This window comes from Sceloporus undulatus, chromosome 2 (assembly GCF_019175285.1).
Source record: "Sceloporus undulatus isolate JIND9_A2432 ecotype Alabama chromosome 2, SceUnd_v1.1, whole genome shotgun sequence".
Classification (NCBI taxonomy): domain Eukaryota; kingdom Metazoa; phylum Chordata; class Lepidosauria; order Squamata; family Phrynosomatidae; genus Sceloporus; species Sceloporus undulatus.
Genome location: NC_056523.1, coordinates 226414966 through 226430743, shown reverse-complemented (window position 1 = coordinate 226430743; position 15778 = coordinate 226414966). Strand labels below are relative to the sequence as shown.

At 43.6% G+C, this 15778-nt stretch overlaps 1 protein-coding gene across 1 annotated transcript in view; it reads left to right on the top strand.

Annotated features, from left to right (window-relative positions):
- WDR3 (WD repeat domain 3) overlaps positions 1 to 15778 on the top strand; it is a 59148-nt gene that overhangs the window by 1069 nt on the left and 42301 nt on the right. Inside the window, exons 2-6 of the mRNA XM_042447725.1 lie at positions 1109 to 1264; positions 4046 to 4255; positions 4362 to 4480; positions 7390 to 7468; positions 13195 to 13290. Coding sequence (XP_042303659.1) covers positions 1109 to 1264; positions 4046 to 4255; positions 4362 to 4480; positions 7390 to 7468; positions 13195 to 13290 — 660 coding nt within the window. The remainder of the gene's footprint in view (positions 1 to 1108; positions 1265 to 4045; positions 4256 to 4361; positions 4481 to 7389; positions 7469 to 13194; positions 13291 to 15778) is intronic.

Sequence of the window (15778 nt, the reverse complement as noted above, 5' to 3'; positions counted from 1 at the left end):
CCCTAGAGAGAATACTCTACTAGGCATTTGTAGCTGCTCCAATACAGTTCTATGGCATGTGTCTGTCGGACGTTGACCACAGAGCTGCCCTGGAGGACCTAGAGATGTTTCCCTCAGGTGAAAAACATCGTGATTTTGTTGTTTGTGGGTTTTTTCCATATTCACGGGGGTCCTGTGACCCTAAACCCAGGGGATGCGGAGGGAGGGACAAGCATACCAACCTCAGTGAAACCTTTACTCATTCAGGGAAGCACTGCCTTCCAGACGAACAGCGAATAGGACCCAATGGAGCCATGGATGCAAGCTCCAGGAAAAGAGAATTCCACCTCAACATTAGGAGGAACTTCCCTGACAGTAAGGGCTGTGTCTGTCGACAGTGGAAACACATCCCTCAATGGAGTCTAGTGGAGTTCTCACTCCTTGGAGGTCTTTAAGCAGAGGCTGGATGGGCCATCTGTCAGTGGAGATGGTTTGATGGAGAGTTCCTGCATGGCAGAAAGGGGTTGGACTGGATGCCCTTGAGGGGATCTCTTCCAACTCTATGATTCTCTAGAGGGAGGGAGGAAAGCAGCCTCCGTCCTGAGGGAGGGGGGGAAAAAAAGGGCCCCGCAATGGCAGGGAAGGGAAGCGCCAAGAAGGAGGCGGAGGCAGTCCTCTCTTTCCTCCCTTCCCTCTTTTCTGGGGCTCCCTCGGCGTGCCTCCGGCTGAGGAGGCGCTCCAAAGGAAGGAGGAGAGGAGGGCGGCCTTAACCTCCCTCCTGCGGCGGCGGCAGGGGGCCGGGATCTCCCCGGAGTCTCCCGGAGGAAAAGAGGGAGGCGGAAGACAGCCAGCCCTAACCATCGAGTGGCGCGCCTAGAGAGGCTCTCGCCCTCCCGCCCCTACTTCCGGTTCCGGTCTCCCGCCCCGCCCCTACTTCCGGGCCGGGGTTCCCTGAACCTCGTGGGGTGGGGGGAGAGCACCGGCGACTGAAGCGCAGAAGGAGGAAGGCGCTCCGGGCGGCCGCCGCAGCAGAGAAGCAGCCCGACGGCATTTTGGCCTCGTATCGTTCTTCCGAGTCTTCGGCTTGCTCTTGCCCCGCGAGAGAGAGGACCATGGGGCCTCATGACAGCAGTACCTGCGCTACTCGGGCGCGCTCTCTTCGGGGTGGTGGCCAGCCAGAAGGGGGCGCGTGGCCTACGTGGCTCTGCGGGGGGAGAGGGGCCGCTACGTGGCAGCGCCCGCCTGCGAGCACGTCTTCATCTGGGACACGCGCAAGGCAGAGAAGGTGGCTTCGCGCGATGCGCGTCTTCCGGCGTTTCCACCTTAATCTCCAATTGATCCTTAATGACACTATCCCTTTGGAGGAATAGGTCCTCTCTAGGAATTCTAGGTCCTCCTCCAGCGCGACTCTATGGTCAAACTTGACACTAAAAAGTTGCACTGGAAGGTCTCCTAGGAGATTCCTAGAGAGGCACTCCAGGGGCCTTTGGTAGCTCCTCCAGCGCAGCTCTATGGTCAATGTCTGGCAGATGTTTACCACAGAGTTGCCCTGGAGGACTGGAGATTCCTAGAGAGGACACTCCAGGGGGCCTTTGTAGCTTCTCCCAGCGCCGCTCTATGGTCAATGTCTGGCAGATGTTTTTGCCCCAGAGTGCCCTGGAGGACCTGGAGATTCCTAGAGAGGACACTCCAGGGGCCTTTGTAGCTCCTCCAGTGCAGCTCTATGGTCTATGTCTGGCAGATGTTTACCACAGAGTTGCCCTGGAGGACCTGGAGATTCCTAGAGAGAGGACACTCCAGGGGCCTTTGTAGCTCCTCCAGTGCAGCTCTATGGTCAATGTCTGGCAGATGTTTACCATAGAGTTGCCCTGGAGGACTGGAGATTCCTAGAGAGGGACACTCCAGGGCCTTTGGTAGCTCCTCCAGTGCAGCTCTATGGTCAATGTTTGGCAGAATTTTGCCACAGAGTTGCCCTGGAGGACCTGGAGATTCCTAGAAGAGGACACTCCAGGGGCTCTTTGTTAGCTCCTCCAGTGCAGCTCTATGGTCATGTCGTGGCAGATGTTTACCACAGAGTTTGCCCTGGGAGGACCTGGAGATTCTGGACACTCCAGGGGCCTTTGTAGCTCCTCCAGTGCAGCTCTATGGTCTATGTCTGGCAGATGTTTACCACAGAGTTGCCCTGGAGGACCTGGAGATTCCTAGAGAGGACACTCCAGGGGCCTTTGTAGCTCCTCCAGTGCAGCTCTATGGTCAATGTCTGGCAGATGTTTACCACAGAGTTGCCCTGAAGGACCTGGAGATTCCTAGAGAAGACACTCCAGGGGCCTTTGTAGCTCCTCCAGCACAGCTCTATGGTCAATGTCTGGCAGATGTTCACCACAGAGTTGCCCTGGAGGACCCAGAGGTTCCTAGAGAGGTCTCCTCTCAGGTAAAAACACAGTGTTTTTGTTAATGGCGTTTTTTCCATATTCACTGGGGGCTTGTGTGCCTAACCCTAGCCAATATGGAGGGACAAGTGTACCTATTTAATCATATGTATGTAATTATTGAATTGCCTTGTAGATATGCGAAAACATTAATCCTGAGTGTACTTTGCTCCACACCCCCCCCCCCCCAGAAAACTCTCATGTGGAGTTTAACTGGTTGCTATGGTTAACTGGTCTCAAATCAGCCCTGCCTCATGGGGGCCCAAGCAGACAGTCCAAAATAACGCTGCTTCAGGTCACTTTGAAGGCAGGTTGTTTAAACATGGAGGTATGTGGAGTCTCCTTCCTTGGAGGTCTTTAAGCAGAGGCCGCATGGCCATCTGTCAATGGGTATGCATTGATTGAGAGTTCCTGCATGGCAGGGGATTGGATCAGAGCCCTTGTGGTCTCTTCCAGCTCTACAGTTCTGAATGATGCATGTGTCCTAAGAGGCTGGAAGTCGCGCCAAAGCCACGCTCCGGGCCTAAAGACTGGAGCGCAGCTTTGGCGCAGCTTCTGGCCTCTGAAGGTGCATGTGTCATTTAAACAGCATACCTCCAAAGTGATCCGAAAGAGCTTTATTTTGGCCTGTCTGCTTGGGCTCATGGTTTCCCTGAGGATAAGACATTTCCAAGACCCCTTGTCCTCTTCCGCTCTGCTCTGGTCCTGTAAATTGAGGGCTATGGTCTCCCTGATTGAGTTCCTCTATCAAGCATGCAATAGCAAGCACATTTCTATACCTTTTATCAGTGCGCTGAAGAACTCCCTAAGCGGTTTACAACTGTAAGCTAATTGCCCCCAGCAAGCTGGCTGCTCATTTAAGCAACCTCAGAAGGATTCAAGGCTCCTCTGTTGCTTGGCTTTATCCTGAGAAGACCAAGCGGCAGAGGAAGAAGAGGGGCAAACATTCACCCCTCAAGGCTTCTCTGCCACTCACCTTTCTCCTGAGGAGAGGGCTGGGCGGACAGAGGAGGGAGAGAATGGAGACCTCTGCGCTGGCCAAAATGTTCCTGATGCAAGAACATGGAGACGTCTTGAGGGATCCATTGTCTCTGCCTACAAAGAGGCCTGTGGCTTCACAGGAATGGAGACATGTTGGATTGCAAAAGAGGAGTCCTTGTTGATATGCAAATGGACTTTAAATTTCCTGGACTTTGAAGATCTCTCTATTGCTACAGGACAAGAGGAGGAGGGGGCAGCCTGATAAAGATAACCTCCCCATACCATCTTAAATAAGAACAGAAACAACAAAATGCAGGCTTGTTACTAACATCTCCAATTTTTCTCCTGTTTGGTATGTAACGTCTTGCCTGATGAAGAGACCAGTGGAGCTTTGAAAACTTGCAACAATTATATTGTGCATTTCAGTTGGCCAATAAAGGTATCACTGTTTGGTGGATTTTTGTTTGAATTTACTAAATGGCCAACACAGCTACCCCTGCATGTTTTCATTTAAAAATGGTTAAAGTACATTATAATAGTTAAGAAGTCTTGTGTTATGATCTCTGAGGCATATAAAATGTTTTTAATTTAAACTGTGTTCTCTCAAACTTTTCCCATGTACGCTTGTTAAAAGGGCTTTATATTCCACACTGCAGGTTCTCGTACTTAAAGGTCGTAAGCAGGAGGTTACTGCTCTTTGCCCGTCCCCAGATGATCTACATTTGTCTGTTGGCTACGAGGATGGCTCAGTTCGTGTATTCAGCCTCTTGAGTGGAGAAGAAGAAATCACATTCAATGGTCATAAAGGCACTGTCACTGCCCTGAGATATGATGCTCTGGGAGGGAAACTAGCTTCAGGTTCCAAGGTAATAATTGAATACGGACAGTGGGGACAACTGGTGATTAATAAATGCAACTGTTAAATTGATCTGACAGTGTACAAAGAGCCTTAAGATTTTCTTTTTCTTCTAGGACACAGACATCATTGTTTGGGATGTGATCAATGAGAGTGGTTTGTACCGTCTGAAAGGTCACAAGGATGCTATTACGCAGCTTCTTTTCTTCAGCGAGAAGAATGTACTGATCTCCAGGTAAAGGTGTCATAAGGCAAATTTGTTAATATACGATGACTTGATTTAATGAGTTAATTTTAAGCACTTTATAAATCTTACTGTAATAATGTTTGTGAACCAGATAGTGACCAATCATGCATTATGGTCTGCTAAATTATTAAGCTCCGCTTTTGTATTCCTAGAAAGCAGGGTATGCCTTGCCATCTAGATTTCATTTCCATATTGATTTGTCAGGTGGCAGTTTCATTCATCAGATGACAATTTGTTTGCTGTTTTTATTTACACGTCAGTATTTAAAATCTGATGAAATGTTCTTTAAAGTATGATTACAAAAATAAAAGGAAAGAAAGAAGGAAAGATGGAAAATGAATTAAAAGGATGGGAAAGTACATAGGATGGGAACATGAGGTTTTTATATATATTGATATAAACTAACCAGATTTCTAAAAATACATTTTCTGGAAATTGAGGTCTGTACATACACATGTGCACATAGCTAAAGTAGTGTGATGGTTTTGCAAAGTAAAAGCATGCAGAGTCCAACAACGTTGATTCTCAGTTAAATTGCATGTTGCAGGTATATACATTAATGAACGTGTGTATGGAAAAATGCCAAAGATTTTCTGAATACAAAATCAATATATTGTAGTATATCCATCCCAAAACAAGTAATTGCTGAATATAGTGATCATATGCCACAGGGAGTTCATGCATTATTATAGAACCATAGAATTGGAAGAGATCTCAGGTGCCATCCAGTCCAACCCCCTTCTGCCATGCAGGAATACACAATCAAAACCCTCTCTGTGACAGATGACCATCCAGCCTCTGTTTAAAAACCTCCAAAGAATGCACTTCCACTGTTGAACAGCTCTTAAGATCAGGAGATTCCTAATAGAATCTCTTTTCAGCATTGCAGCACTAATATTAAACTGTTACAGTCAGTTTCTTTCTTAAAAGGTGTTCAATACACAGTTGAAACATATTTTTCCTGGACTTAATGTCCAGATATCCACAATTTTCTTGCTTATAGCAGTGTACCCAATGTTTTCTATTCCCCAGACACCTAGGAAATGTTTGATCAATGTTCGCACCCCTTAAAAAATAACCTATCTCTCTCTCTTTTTAAATTATCTTTTATTGGATTTAAATAAAACAGTTAGATAATCACATGTATCAGTATACCACAACAATAACATTAACATTAGGACATCTCACAAACATCAGACAACAAGACAAAAAAAGACATACAACAAAACAAAAAAACAATCAAAACATCTTAACACATAACATCCTCAAAGAAAGTACAGTTACATATACATAGATTATTTACAAAGACAAATACAAAAACACAACTTCCTGAATTTCAGCCAAGTCATGGTTTATCATAAATAATCTACCATTTCTTAGTTTAATAGCCATATCCAGTATTAAACTATTACCATATATACTTGACTATAAGTCGACTTCATGTATAAGTCAAGGTCAAGTTTTGGAGGCAAAATTATGGATTTTGATATGACCCTTGGATAAGTCGAGGGTAAAACTTAGGGGCATGTAACAAAGGATCTAAATGATGAAGCAAAGGAAAACAATGCCAAAGAACCTGCTAAATTTTGGTAGGCATAACTGTTTTAACTCATACTAAAGGCTGGATGGAAGAGAGAGTAGAGGGAGGTCAGTGCTTCTAGGACAGATTGCACTCTTGCCTTATACCAAGATAGCGTTCCCTTTTTAAAAAGAGTTAAAGTATAATATTTACATTTGACCCATGGATAAGTCGACCTGGGATTTTTGGGCCATTTTTTTGACTAACATTTCTAGACTTATACATGAGTATATACAGTAGTTTAATAGCGATATCCAGTATTAAACAAATTTTCCTTATCCTTAACATCTTAATGCTAAGTTATACATCTTTATCGTCCTTAACCCTGTGTTTATTAATATAGTCATAAAAGGGTTTCCAGATCTCACTGCATTTTTCCCAATCTTGTCATCTTAAAATATTAGTAAGTTTATCCATCTGCACCAATTTCGATAATCAACCAAGAAGCAATTGAAGGGCAATCTGCAGCCTTCCAATTACTAGCAAAGACAATCCTAGCGCTTGTGGTTACATAAATTAAAAGTTGCCCATATAAATAATCTCTTTTGAAGATACAGAAGTCTGAATTTTGAACCACATACGATACTGCGGATTAACAACCTGAACTTAAAAAACAAACAAAAAAAGCTTTTAACTCAATGCATAAAATGCAAATCTAAATTGAGCAATTACATTCTGATTTATTCAGCAAAAATTTGAGTGATGGCTCATCACACAAGCCACTCTTTGTTGTTTTCCCTTGAGGTGCCCACCTGGGGAGGTGGGCACCTCAAGCTGGGAACCCTTGGCTTGCAATGCCATAGAGCATTGCAAATGTGTGTAGTAAAATACTATACAGTAAAGTACAATGGGGACCCTTGTTATCCTCTGGGGCTAACTGGGCTCCAGGTCCCCCATGGATACCAAAATCTGTTAATATTCAAGTCCCATTAAATATAGTGGCATAATAAAATGACGTTCCCACATATTAAATGGCAAAACCAAGGTTTGCTATTTGGAATTATACTTTTAAAAAAATATTTTCAAGCTGTGGATGCGTGAATCTAAGGACAAGGAATCCGTGGATATGGAGAATCAACTGTATGTATCAATGGAGACAAATATAGTTATGTTTAGGTAAATAAGTTAATATGGTGTCACCTTGCAATGAGGCTGTCCATTGGATAAAAGCTACATGTATCTCAGTATGCATAAATGTGCCTGATATTGTATGCAAGCTTCAGCCAGTACTGAACAATGAGGTTTTAGCAGATCTATCATGTATGTTAATTGATATGAGATCATTGCCATTTATTGTGCAATGTTTTCCCCCCTTCAGTGGAAAAGACACTCTGGTAAAATGGTGGGATCTGGATACTCAGCATTGCTTCAAAACATTGGTTGGGCACCGAAGTGAGGTAACTAAAATGAAAGTGCAAATGTTACAACTTTCCTCTTTTCTGTTTGATTTTCAAGTGAGATGGATTTTTCAAGCGAGTTGTGTGGTTTCAAACAGTTTGGTTTTGTTCAGTTTGCTACTTTCCAGGTTGTTCAGCTCTTTGGAGAGAGCTGTCAAAGATATCTTAGAGGAAACAAAAGGACGGGGGGATGCCCAAGGATGCTAAAAGGAAAGATACGAAGTTTTTTTTTTCTTGTCTGTTGAACTGACATAGGATTTACATATCATTTAGCCATGGAATCATCAAGTTGGAAGAGACCCCAAGGACCATCCAGTTCAGTCCCGTTCTGCCATGCAGGAACTCACAATCAAAGCACTCCCTGGGACAGATGACCACCCAGCCTCTGCTTAAAAACAGTCTCCAGAGAAGGAGACTTCACCACACTCTGAGAAATTGTGTTCAACTGTCAAACAGGTCTTACTATCAGGAAGTTCCTCCTAATGTTAAGGTGGGATCTCTTTTCCTGAAGTTTGCATCCATTGCTCTGGCAGCTGCAGAAAACAAACTTGCTCCTTCTTCAGTATGACATCCTTTCAGATATTTAAGTAGAGCTATCAGGGATTAAGATATTGTTGGAACATCACTCCCAGTCACTTCTGGGTGCTCAACAATGGTTCCGTTTCATCCAGGAGAGAAGTTACCCGTGGAGTGCCACACGGTTCTGTCCTGGGCCCAGTGCTATTCAACATCGTTCTCAATGACTTGGATGACAAAATTAGGGGCATACTTATCAAATTTGCAGATAACACCAAATTAGGAGGCGTAGCTAACACCCCAGAGGATAAGATCAAAATTCAAAATGACCCAAATAAACTGGAAATCTGGGCCAAAGCTAACAAAATGAATTTCAACAGGGAGAAATGTAAGGTACTGCACTTAGGGCAGAAAAACGAAATGCGTATAGGATGTGGAAGACCTGGCTCAAGGAGACTACATGTGAAAGGGATCTAGGAGTCTAAGTAGACCACAAGTTGAACATGAGTCAACAGTGTGATGAGGCAGCTAAAAATGCCAATGTCATTCTAGGCTGCATAAATAGTAGTGTCTAGATCAAGGGAAGTAATAGTGCCACTGTATTCTGCTTTGGTCAGGCCCCACCTGGAATACTGTGTCCAGTTCTGGGCACCACAGTTCGAAAAGGATGTTGAGAAACGAGCATGTCCAAATGAGGGGGACTAAAATGGTGAAGGGCTTGGAAACCATGCCCTATGAGGGAAGACTCAGGGAGCTGGGTATGTTTAGCCTGGGGAAGAGAAGGTTAAGAGGTGATATGATAGCCCTGTTTAAATATTTGAAGGGATGTCATATTGAGGGAGCAAGCTTGTTTTCTGCTGTTCCAGAGAACAGGATCCGGAACAATGGATACAAGCTGCAGGGAAAAGGATTCCACTTCAACATTGGGAGGCACTGCCTGACAGCAAGGGCTGTTTGGCAGTGGAACACACTTTCTTGGAGTGTAGTGGAGTTTTCTTCCTTGGAGGTCTTTAAGCAGAGGCTCGATGGCCATCTGTCGGGGATGCTTTGATTGTGATTTCCTGCATGGCAAGGGGGTTGGACTGGATGGCCCTTGTGGTATCTTCCAATTCTATGATTCTGCATTTGGGATGTGGTTGACTCACCACTAAGAGGAAAAGGGGGGAGGTCGTGCTAGAATGCTACATTGGACCTTCTTTGCAGTCCCTTTGGGACTGGACCTTGCCAATGCAGTACACCTGTTTGTGGTGTCATTGGCAGAAACAAAACTGTTTTCTGTATAGAGGAGTTGCAGAGACAAGATGCTTTTACTTTAAAGAGAATTAGTATTTTTTGGGAGTATCCAGTAAGAACTTAAAAGCAAGGAAAATGGCCTCCATATGATTTGTGCATGAATACCGGCTGGTTTTGCTGATAAAATAGTTGAACATCGATATCAAAGCAGCAACATTTGGTCTGGTTTTTTTTTTTACATGTAAACAAAAGTGCATTGTGGAAGCATTTTTTTTTTTTTTTGGGAGAATGATCACATTCTTTCTTTGAAAACAAGCTGTCTTAAATATCCTGTTGAAAAGAGCTTCAGAGGGGCTATACAGATTAGCCTGAAGGAGGCAAGATGCTGCGCCTTTTTGTCCCGGATTGGGGCTGCAGCAACTGCACGCCATAGCCCTGATCCGGCCTTCAAAGGATGCAAAAGTGGGTGGCAAAACACAGCTCCTTCTTACGTCCTTTGAAGCGTGCCATATGCGCCACAGTGCGGCGTGATAACTGTCATAATATTTAATGAGACTTGAGCATCCACAGATTTAATGAGACTTGGTATTTCTACTGGGGGGGGGGGTCCTGGAACCAAAACCCAGCAGATACTCCAAGGGCCCACTGTACTGGTATCTCTTCATTGATAGACTGAGTGAGGACAAACAAATTTAATCTTAATTCAGACAAGACAGATTAGTTGAAAGGGAAACTGAATAATCAAATAGAGATTCTGCTGGATGGGATTACACTCCCCATTAAGGCACAGATTCATAGTCTCCTGGATTTGATTGCATCTGGTGGACAGGAGTGTATTTGAAGAATTAAAGTTACTGCACTAGCTGCCTCTTTTTTTTGGAAATATCTCATCTGGTTACAGTGACATCCACTTTAAAATACAGTAACACACTGTATCTGGGAGCCCTTTTGAAAGGGCTCAGAAACATCAATTTGTCTGAAGAGCTGCCACCAGGTTATTGTCCAGAGAAGGCTACAGGGAGCCTATGACCTGGTTACAATAGCTCCACTGGCTACTGGTCTGGTTTTTGGCACAATTCAAAATGCTGAGATAAAGCTTATACAGTCTACCCTTCACAGTCATGTGGGTTAGGGGCTGTGACAGACAGGATCAGTGTCTTATTCCTCCTTAGACTAGCTCTCAGTCTCACCTTAATGAAAAGCCCAGTTCCTGTCCTTTCCTCAGCATTGTCTCCTGCCCACCCTTGTAAGATACCCCCTTTGCATTAGAGATCTTGGGGCCCCAGAGTTTACTCCAGTGTCAGAACAGGTTAGTGTTGCTGATAGCTTGTTTTTAAATAATATGCCACACAGTGATTAAACAAACTAACTTTTATTGTAATGATTAGTTTGAGATCAAGTTTCAACTCAATAACCCTTTAGTTATGTCAGGTGTCAACTCAAGATTATATAATAAATAGATGCCCTTCAGATACTACTTCTCATTTATCACATCACAACAAGCATCCCCTCCCTTCTGAAGGTGCTGGCTCAGACCTTGCTTGCCCCTCTCTAAGGTCCCCCTCTGCTGACTCTCTTCCCCATTTAAGCTGACAGTTTCTCCCCTCTTTAGGAGTTCGTAGCCCTCCCATCAACTTCCACCATGATAGATAGGATCCTTTGTCTGCCCAGCCACTCAGGCCATGTTGGGTTACAGCTTATTAGGCAGATGGTCCAAAGGGATTTTCCTCAGAGGGGAACAGGACCCCTGCAAATGGGGGGGGGGAGAATATCCACAACATGACCTATAAATCCCTACATGGTTTAGGCCCAGACTATTTGAGAGACCATATCTCCCCATATGAACCAGCGAGAGCCCTATGATCCTCAGGAGAAGGCTTTCTCTTGGCTCACTTAGTGAATACACGAGAGAGAGCCTTCTCAGTGGCTGCTCCCACCCTGTGGAACTCCCTTCTGTGGGAGGCTAGACCGGCCACCTCCTTGCTGGCCTTCCGCCAGCAGATAAAAATGTTTCTATGTAGGCAGGCTTTTTAAAATCGTGCAAGCCTGGTTTTATTGGGGGGGTTGTTGTTTTAGATTATGTTTTTTTTAACTTTTGTATTTTTAAATTTCAATTTGGTAGTGTTTTGATTAGGTTATTTTAATTGTCTTTAAACATTTTTGTTTTAATGTATTTTTATATTGTGAATCACCTTGGGTCCCTTTTGGGAGAAAGGCGGCATAGAAATTAAATAAATAAATAAATAAAATTAGATAAAAAAATAAATGTGTCCTTTCCTTGATTGGACCCTCTTAGGAATGGTGAGGGGGCAGGAGGGGAGATGGGTGCCACTGACATGGTCTTGCAAAAGCTTGCTTACTGTCCCTGCCTCTTTCTCTGTCCCCTGCTCATCCTTGCTGCCTCTTTCTGAGCGCCTGTTTGCCTTTCCTGCCTCTTTCTCCATTACCTTGCCTTCTCTTCCTCCATGAATGTTTGGCTCCCCTGCCTCTTTCTCCACACCAGCTCACCCTCACTGCCTCTTTCTCCCCCACCACTCACTCCCACTGTCTTTTTCTCCCTGCCCACTCACCTTCCCTGCTTCTTTTCCCATTCACCCTCCGTCTCCAGTTACCTTCTTTGCCTCTTTCTCTGTGCATTGGAGGAAAGGAGCTCATTTTTTCTCTCTAGTTTGCTTTCATCCTCTTTCCCCACATCCTTCTAGACCAACTTGCAAATAATAGAATCTGCAAATGTGAAATCAGTGAATGTGGAGGGCCGACTTGGTATCTTATATTCAGGCCTTTGTGTAGGGACTTTATCTTCCTATAGGTGCCCACCTAGCTCTAAGAGCTTTGCTGGGGTACTTTTCTTAGTCCCAACTCCTTCATAAGGATGTGTGTGGGACATTTGATGGGAGTATGGGAGAGGACTTCCTTTGTGGCTGCTCCGAGATTTAATTGTATAAGCCATCTTGTGTCCTGGTTAATAGCCAAAGGTGGGATAATAATTGATAATAATAAAAAATAAAAATAAAATAAGACTATTTGGAGAGCCTTCACCAGGTGGTGCTGACACCAATTTGCCAACTACCAGCAGGCCTGAGTCAAGGGGCTACTTCCCCTTCTCAAATCAGTCCTGAACAGCAGCCTGAAAGGGATCACGCTTTCTTAGTAGACATTTGCCCTGTCTTTGCTGCTCTTCAAGCTGCAGTGCCCTGCCGCCCACAACTTGGATCTGTACTGCACACCAAATGTTTTATTTGGAGAGCAAAATACAACAGAATCCAAAATCACAAAGCAGCGATGCCTTCATTGGGCCAAATAGTATAGAATACATCATGCAAGCTTTAGAAGCTTCACTGTCTTTTTCATCAGGCAAAGTCATACAGGAGAAGGGTGACAGAGTTGAAATTCTGTTACTTGTCTTTTGTTATCCTTTGTCTGTAGTCCTCACATGGCCAAGAAGGGGAGTGCTCTGCCTGCACTGAGATCCCTACAGACCATCTCAACGGACAACAGAGTAACATCTGAGACAAAATGCTGAATCTAAAAGGCTATGAGAATGAACTCATTGCTTTGTATATTCTCTTTGCCAATTGCATATGGAGCCAATTGCATATGTGAAAGCCTTATCTGAAAATGGAGGGTAGTTCATATTCTGTCTCTTCTTTATGTATCAATATTTTAAATTCTTTCTGAGCTTCACTAATTTCTATCCTGCTTAGATACAAATAGAAATAAAAGAGAAGCCAAAGGTCACTATTACTTGACCAGAAGGTTTATTGGGCAGTTGAAGAACCTAAGCAGCTTACTCACCAGATTGGAAGGAATCTTCGTATTAAAAATCAGCCTTATCTCAAGGTTTGGGGCCTCTTGATTTAGTGAGTGTAAAATACAGAAAGATATATTCTACAACAATGGGAAATGTTATAGACAGGGAGGGGGCTCTACTGATATTAAATGAAGATAATTAATCCTTCTGACATGGTCTCTTTTAGGTGTGGGGATTAGCTTTGGTTTCTCAAGAAAGCCTTCTTATTACTGGTTCTGCTGACAGTGAGCTGAGGGCCTGGAACATCAGCTTTTTCCAGGAAGTAAGTGTTTAACATATAAATAACTTCTTGATCTTTTGTGTTACATGTATGTGTGTGTGTATATATATATATATATATATATATTTGCATTTTATCAATTATTATAATACATTATTATACTTCGTTGAATGCTTTATGCATAAATATGACATATAAATGTAAAAAGCCAAATAATACTTCTTTGTTCTGCTACATTTGCAATTTGTTCCATATCCAATGGGTTGTACTACTGGCTGCCTTGCATTAACTTAAATTCAGAGGTTTTATTACTGCCCTACTTAGGAAAATATCATTTTCTTACTCTGGTTTCATAGTTCTTTGTAAAGCCCCTGCTTTAACCTCATAAGTAAAACCAGTCTGTTCCTAGAATCTATGTGTATATACAGTCTAAGAAATCCCTTTAGTTATTAAGCTGCCTTCAGTTTTTTCTTCCATCCTCAACTTGAGAAAAATAGGGGATTGGAACAGGTCTTGTAGAATGAAGCCAGCTGTCAGTTTGCACTGGATGGCCAAAAGTACCGTATATACTCGACTATATCGACCTCATGTATAAGTTGAAGGCAGGTTTTGGGAACAAAATTATGGATATTGCCATGACCTGTGGATAACTTGAGGGTAGAATTTGGAGGCTCCTTCAGTGTGTATGTGTGTGCGGCAACAGAGGTGCTTTCTGTACCGGCATTTGGGACGTCCTATTTTAAAAAAGGGGCGTCTCTTATAGACGCCCCTGTGCCTAATACGGACTCCGTCCGTACAAGATGGCGCCGGCCGCTTCTACATGGCCGCGCCTCTTTGCTATCGAACGACGCTGAGCGTCCAGTACGCGTCGCGTCCCTTGTGGCTAGGCGAGTGCGCCCCTGGCGCCCGCTACGTCGCAAACGCAACTGAAAGAGCTCAATTTTGGAGCTTCTTTTTCTGTCTGCACGGGAGCCGCGCCGTGTGGAGGCTCCGGCTCCCCTGCAGACTAACCGGCGGCGGCAGACCACTGCAAAGCGGCAGTTTGTATCCCGCCAGAGACTCTAATTGAGTTTCAGCTTTCATTTCATCCTTCATTTCCCAGTCAGCGGTTGGGAGAGGGATTCTGTTTGTTTATTTAAAAGCAATCAATCACCCAAGACTTTCTGCTTGGCATAAGAGAGAAATAAACTGCTCTGTCGACTGCATGGGGAAACCTGAAAGAGCTGCTATCACATTACCATACTGGCCCGTAAATAATTTCTCAATTTATAGACAAGTATATACAGTAAGTCTTTAAGATGAAGCATTTGTACCTTATTAATAGTCACAAAATCCCTGTTTTCAGTAGATGTAGCAGTGCTGAAACTAAGGAGCTGGCCAAGCAGAGAAAAAACTGGTCCATTCCTGAGTTTTCCTGGCTCCCAAAGCAGGACAAACACTATATGGCTTAGGTCCAGATCATTTGAAGAACCGTGTCTCCCCATATGAACCTGCCAGAACTCTAAGATAGTTGGGGAAAAGTTTTCTCTCGGTCCCGCCATCATCACAGGGTCATTTGGTGAGGCCATGAGAGAGAGCCTTCTTGGTAGCTGCTCCCATCCTGTGGAACTCGCTTCCATGGGAGGCTAAATTGGCCACCTCCCTCCTTGCTTTTTGATGGCAGGTCAAGACATTTTTATTTAAGGAAGCATTTAAAATATAAGCACGCCAAAGTGGTTTTTATATTGAGCATGTATATTGCTTTTTAACTTCCAGTATATTTTTAATGTAAATTTATGTATGTATAAGTTTATTAATGCTTAAGCCAAAGGCCATTCGCATAATATATATTTAAAACCAATCACAAAATTTCAATATTGCAAAATACTACATCAGTTAATTAAATAATTAACATCCAAATCTTATACTTTAAATTTAAAAAAGCAATTCCAAACGATTAACTAAAACATCATTAAAAACAACTTGATGGATTAGATAAGATCGTCCCCATGGCAATCAACTGCAATGTCTGCTGTGACTCTAGCCCGAATTTTGATTGAATGTAAATTTACATTGCTTTTAGATGATTTTTAAATTTTATTGTAATGCTTTCTAAATCTTTGAGCTGCCTTGGGTCCCTTCATGGACAAAGTCAGCATATAAATGAAATAAATAAATAAAACAATAAATAAACAAACAACTATGAACAAACAGCGTCAAGCTGCTCTGCTCAATTATTTTTTGCCTCCCCCATGCATGCGCACCATTGCACGAACACACTGTGACTATCAATTACTTACCTTATCCTGCCTAGCGGACATTCCATTGGATGCTCCATGTGTCCAGCTACACAGTTGTACAAGCACTACACCACCTTAGTGCACCTAGTGACACATTTACAGAACACAATGATACATGCCCCCTTCCCCCCATTGACCCCCATGGCCCCTTTGTGTATGATTTTATTACATGCATTGCATTATTGGTGCTTGCAGCTGCATCTTAGCAGCTGTATCTCACCAGGCACCAGGGACATACTCCAGACCGCTTC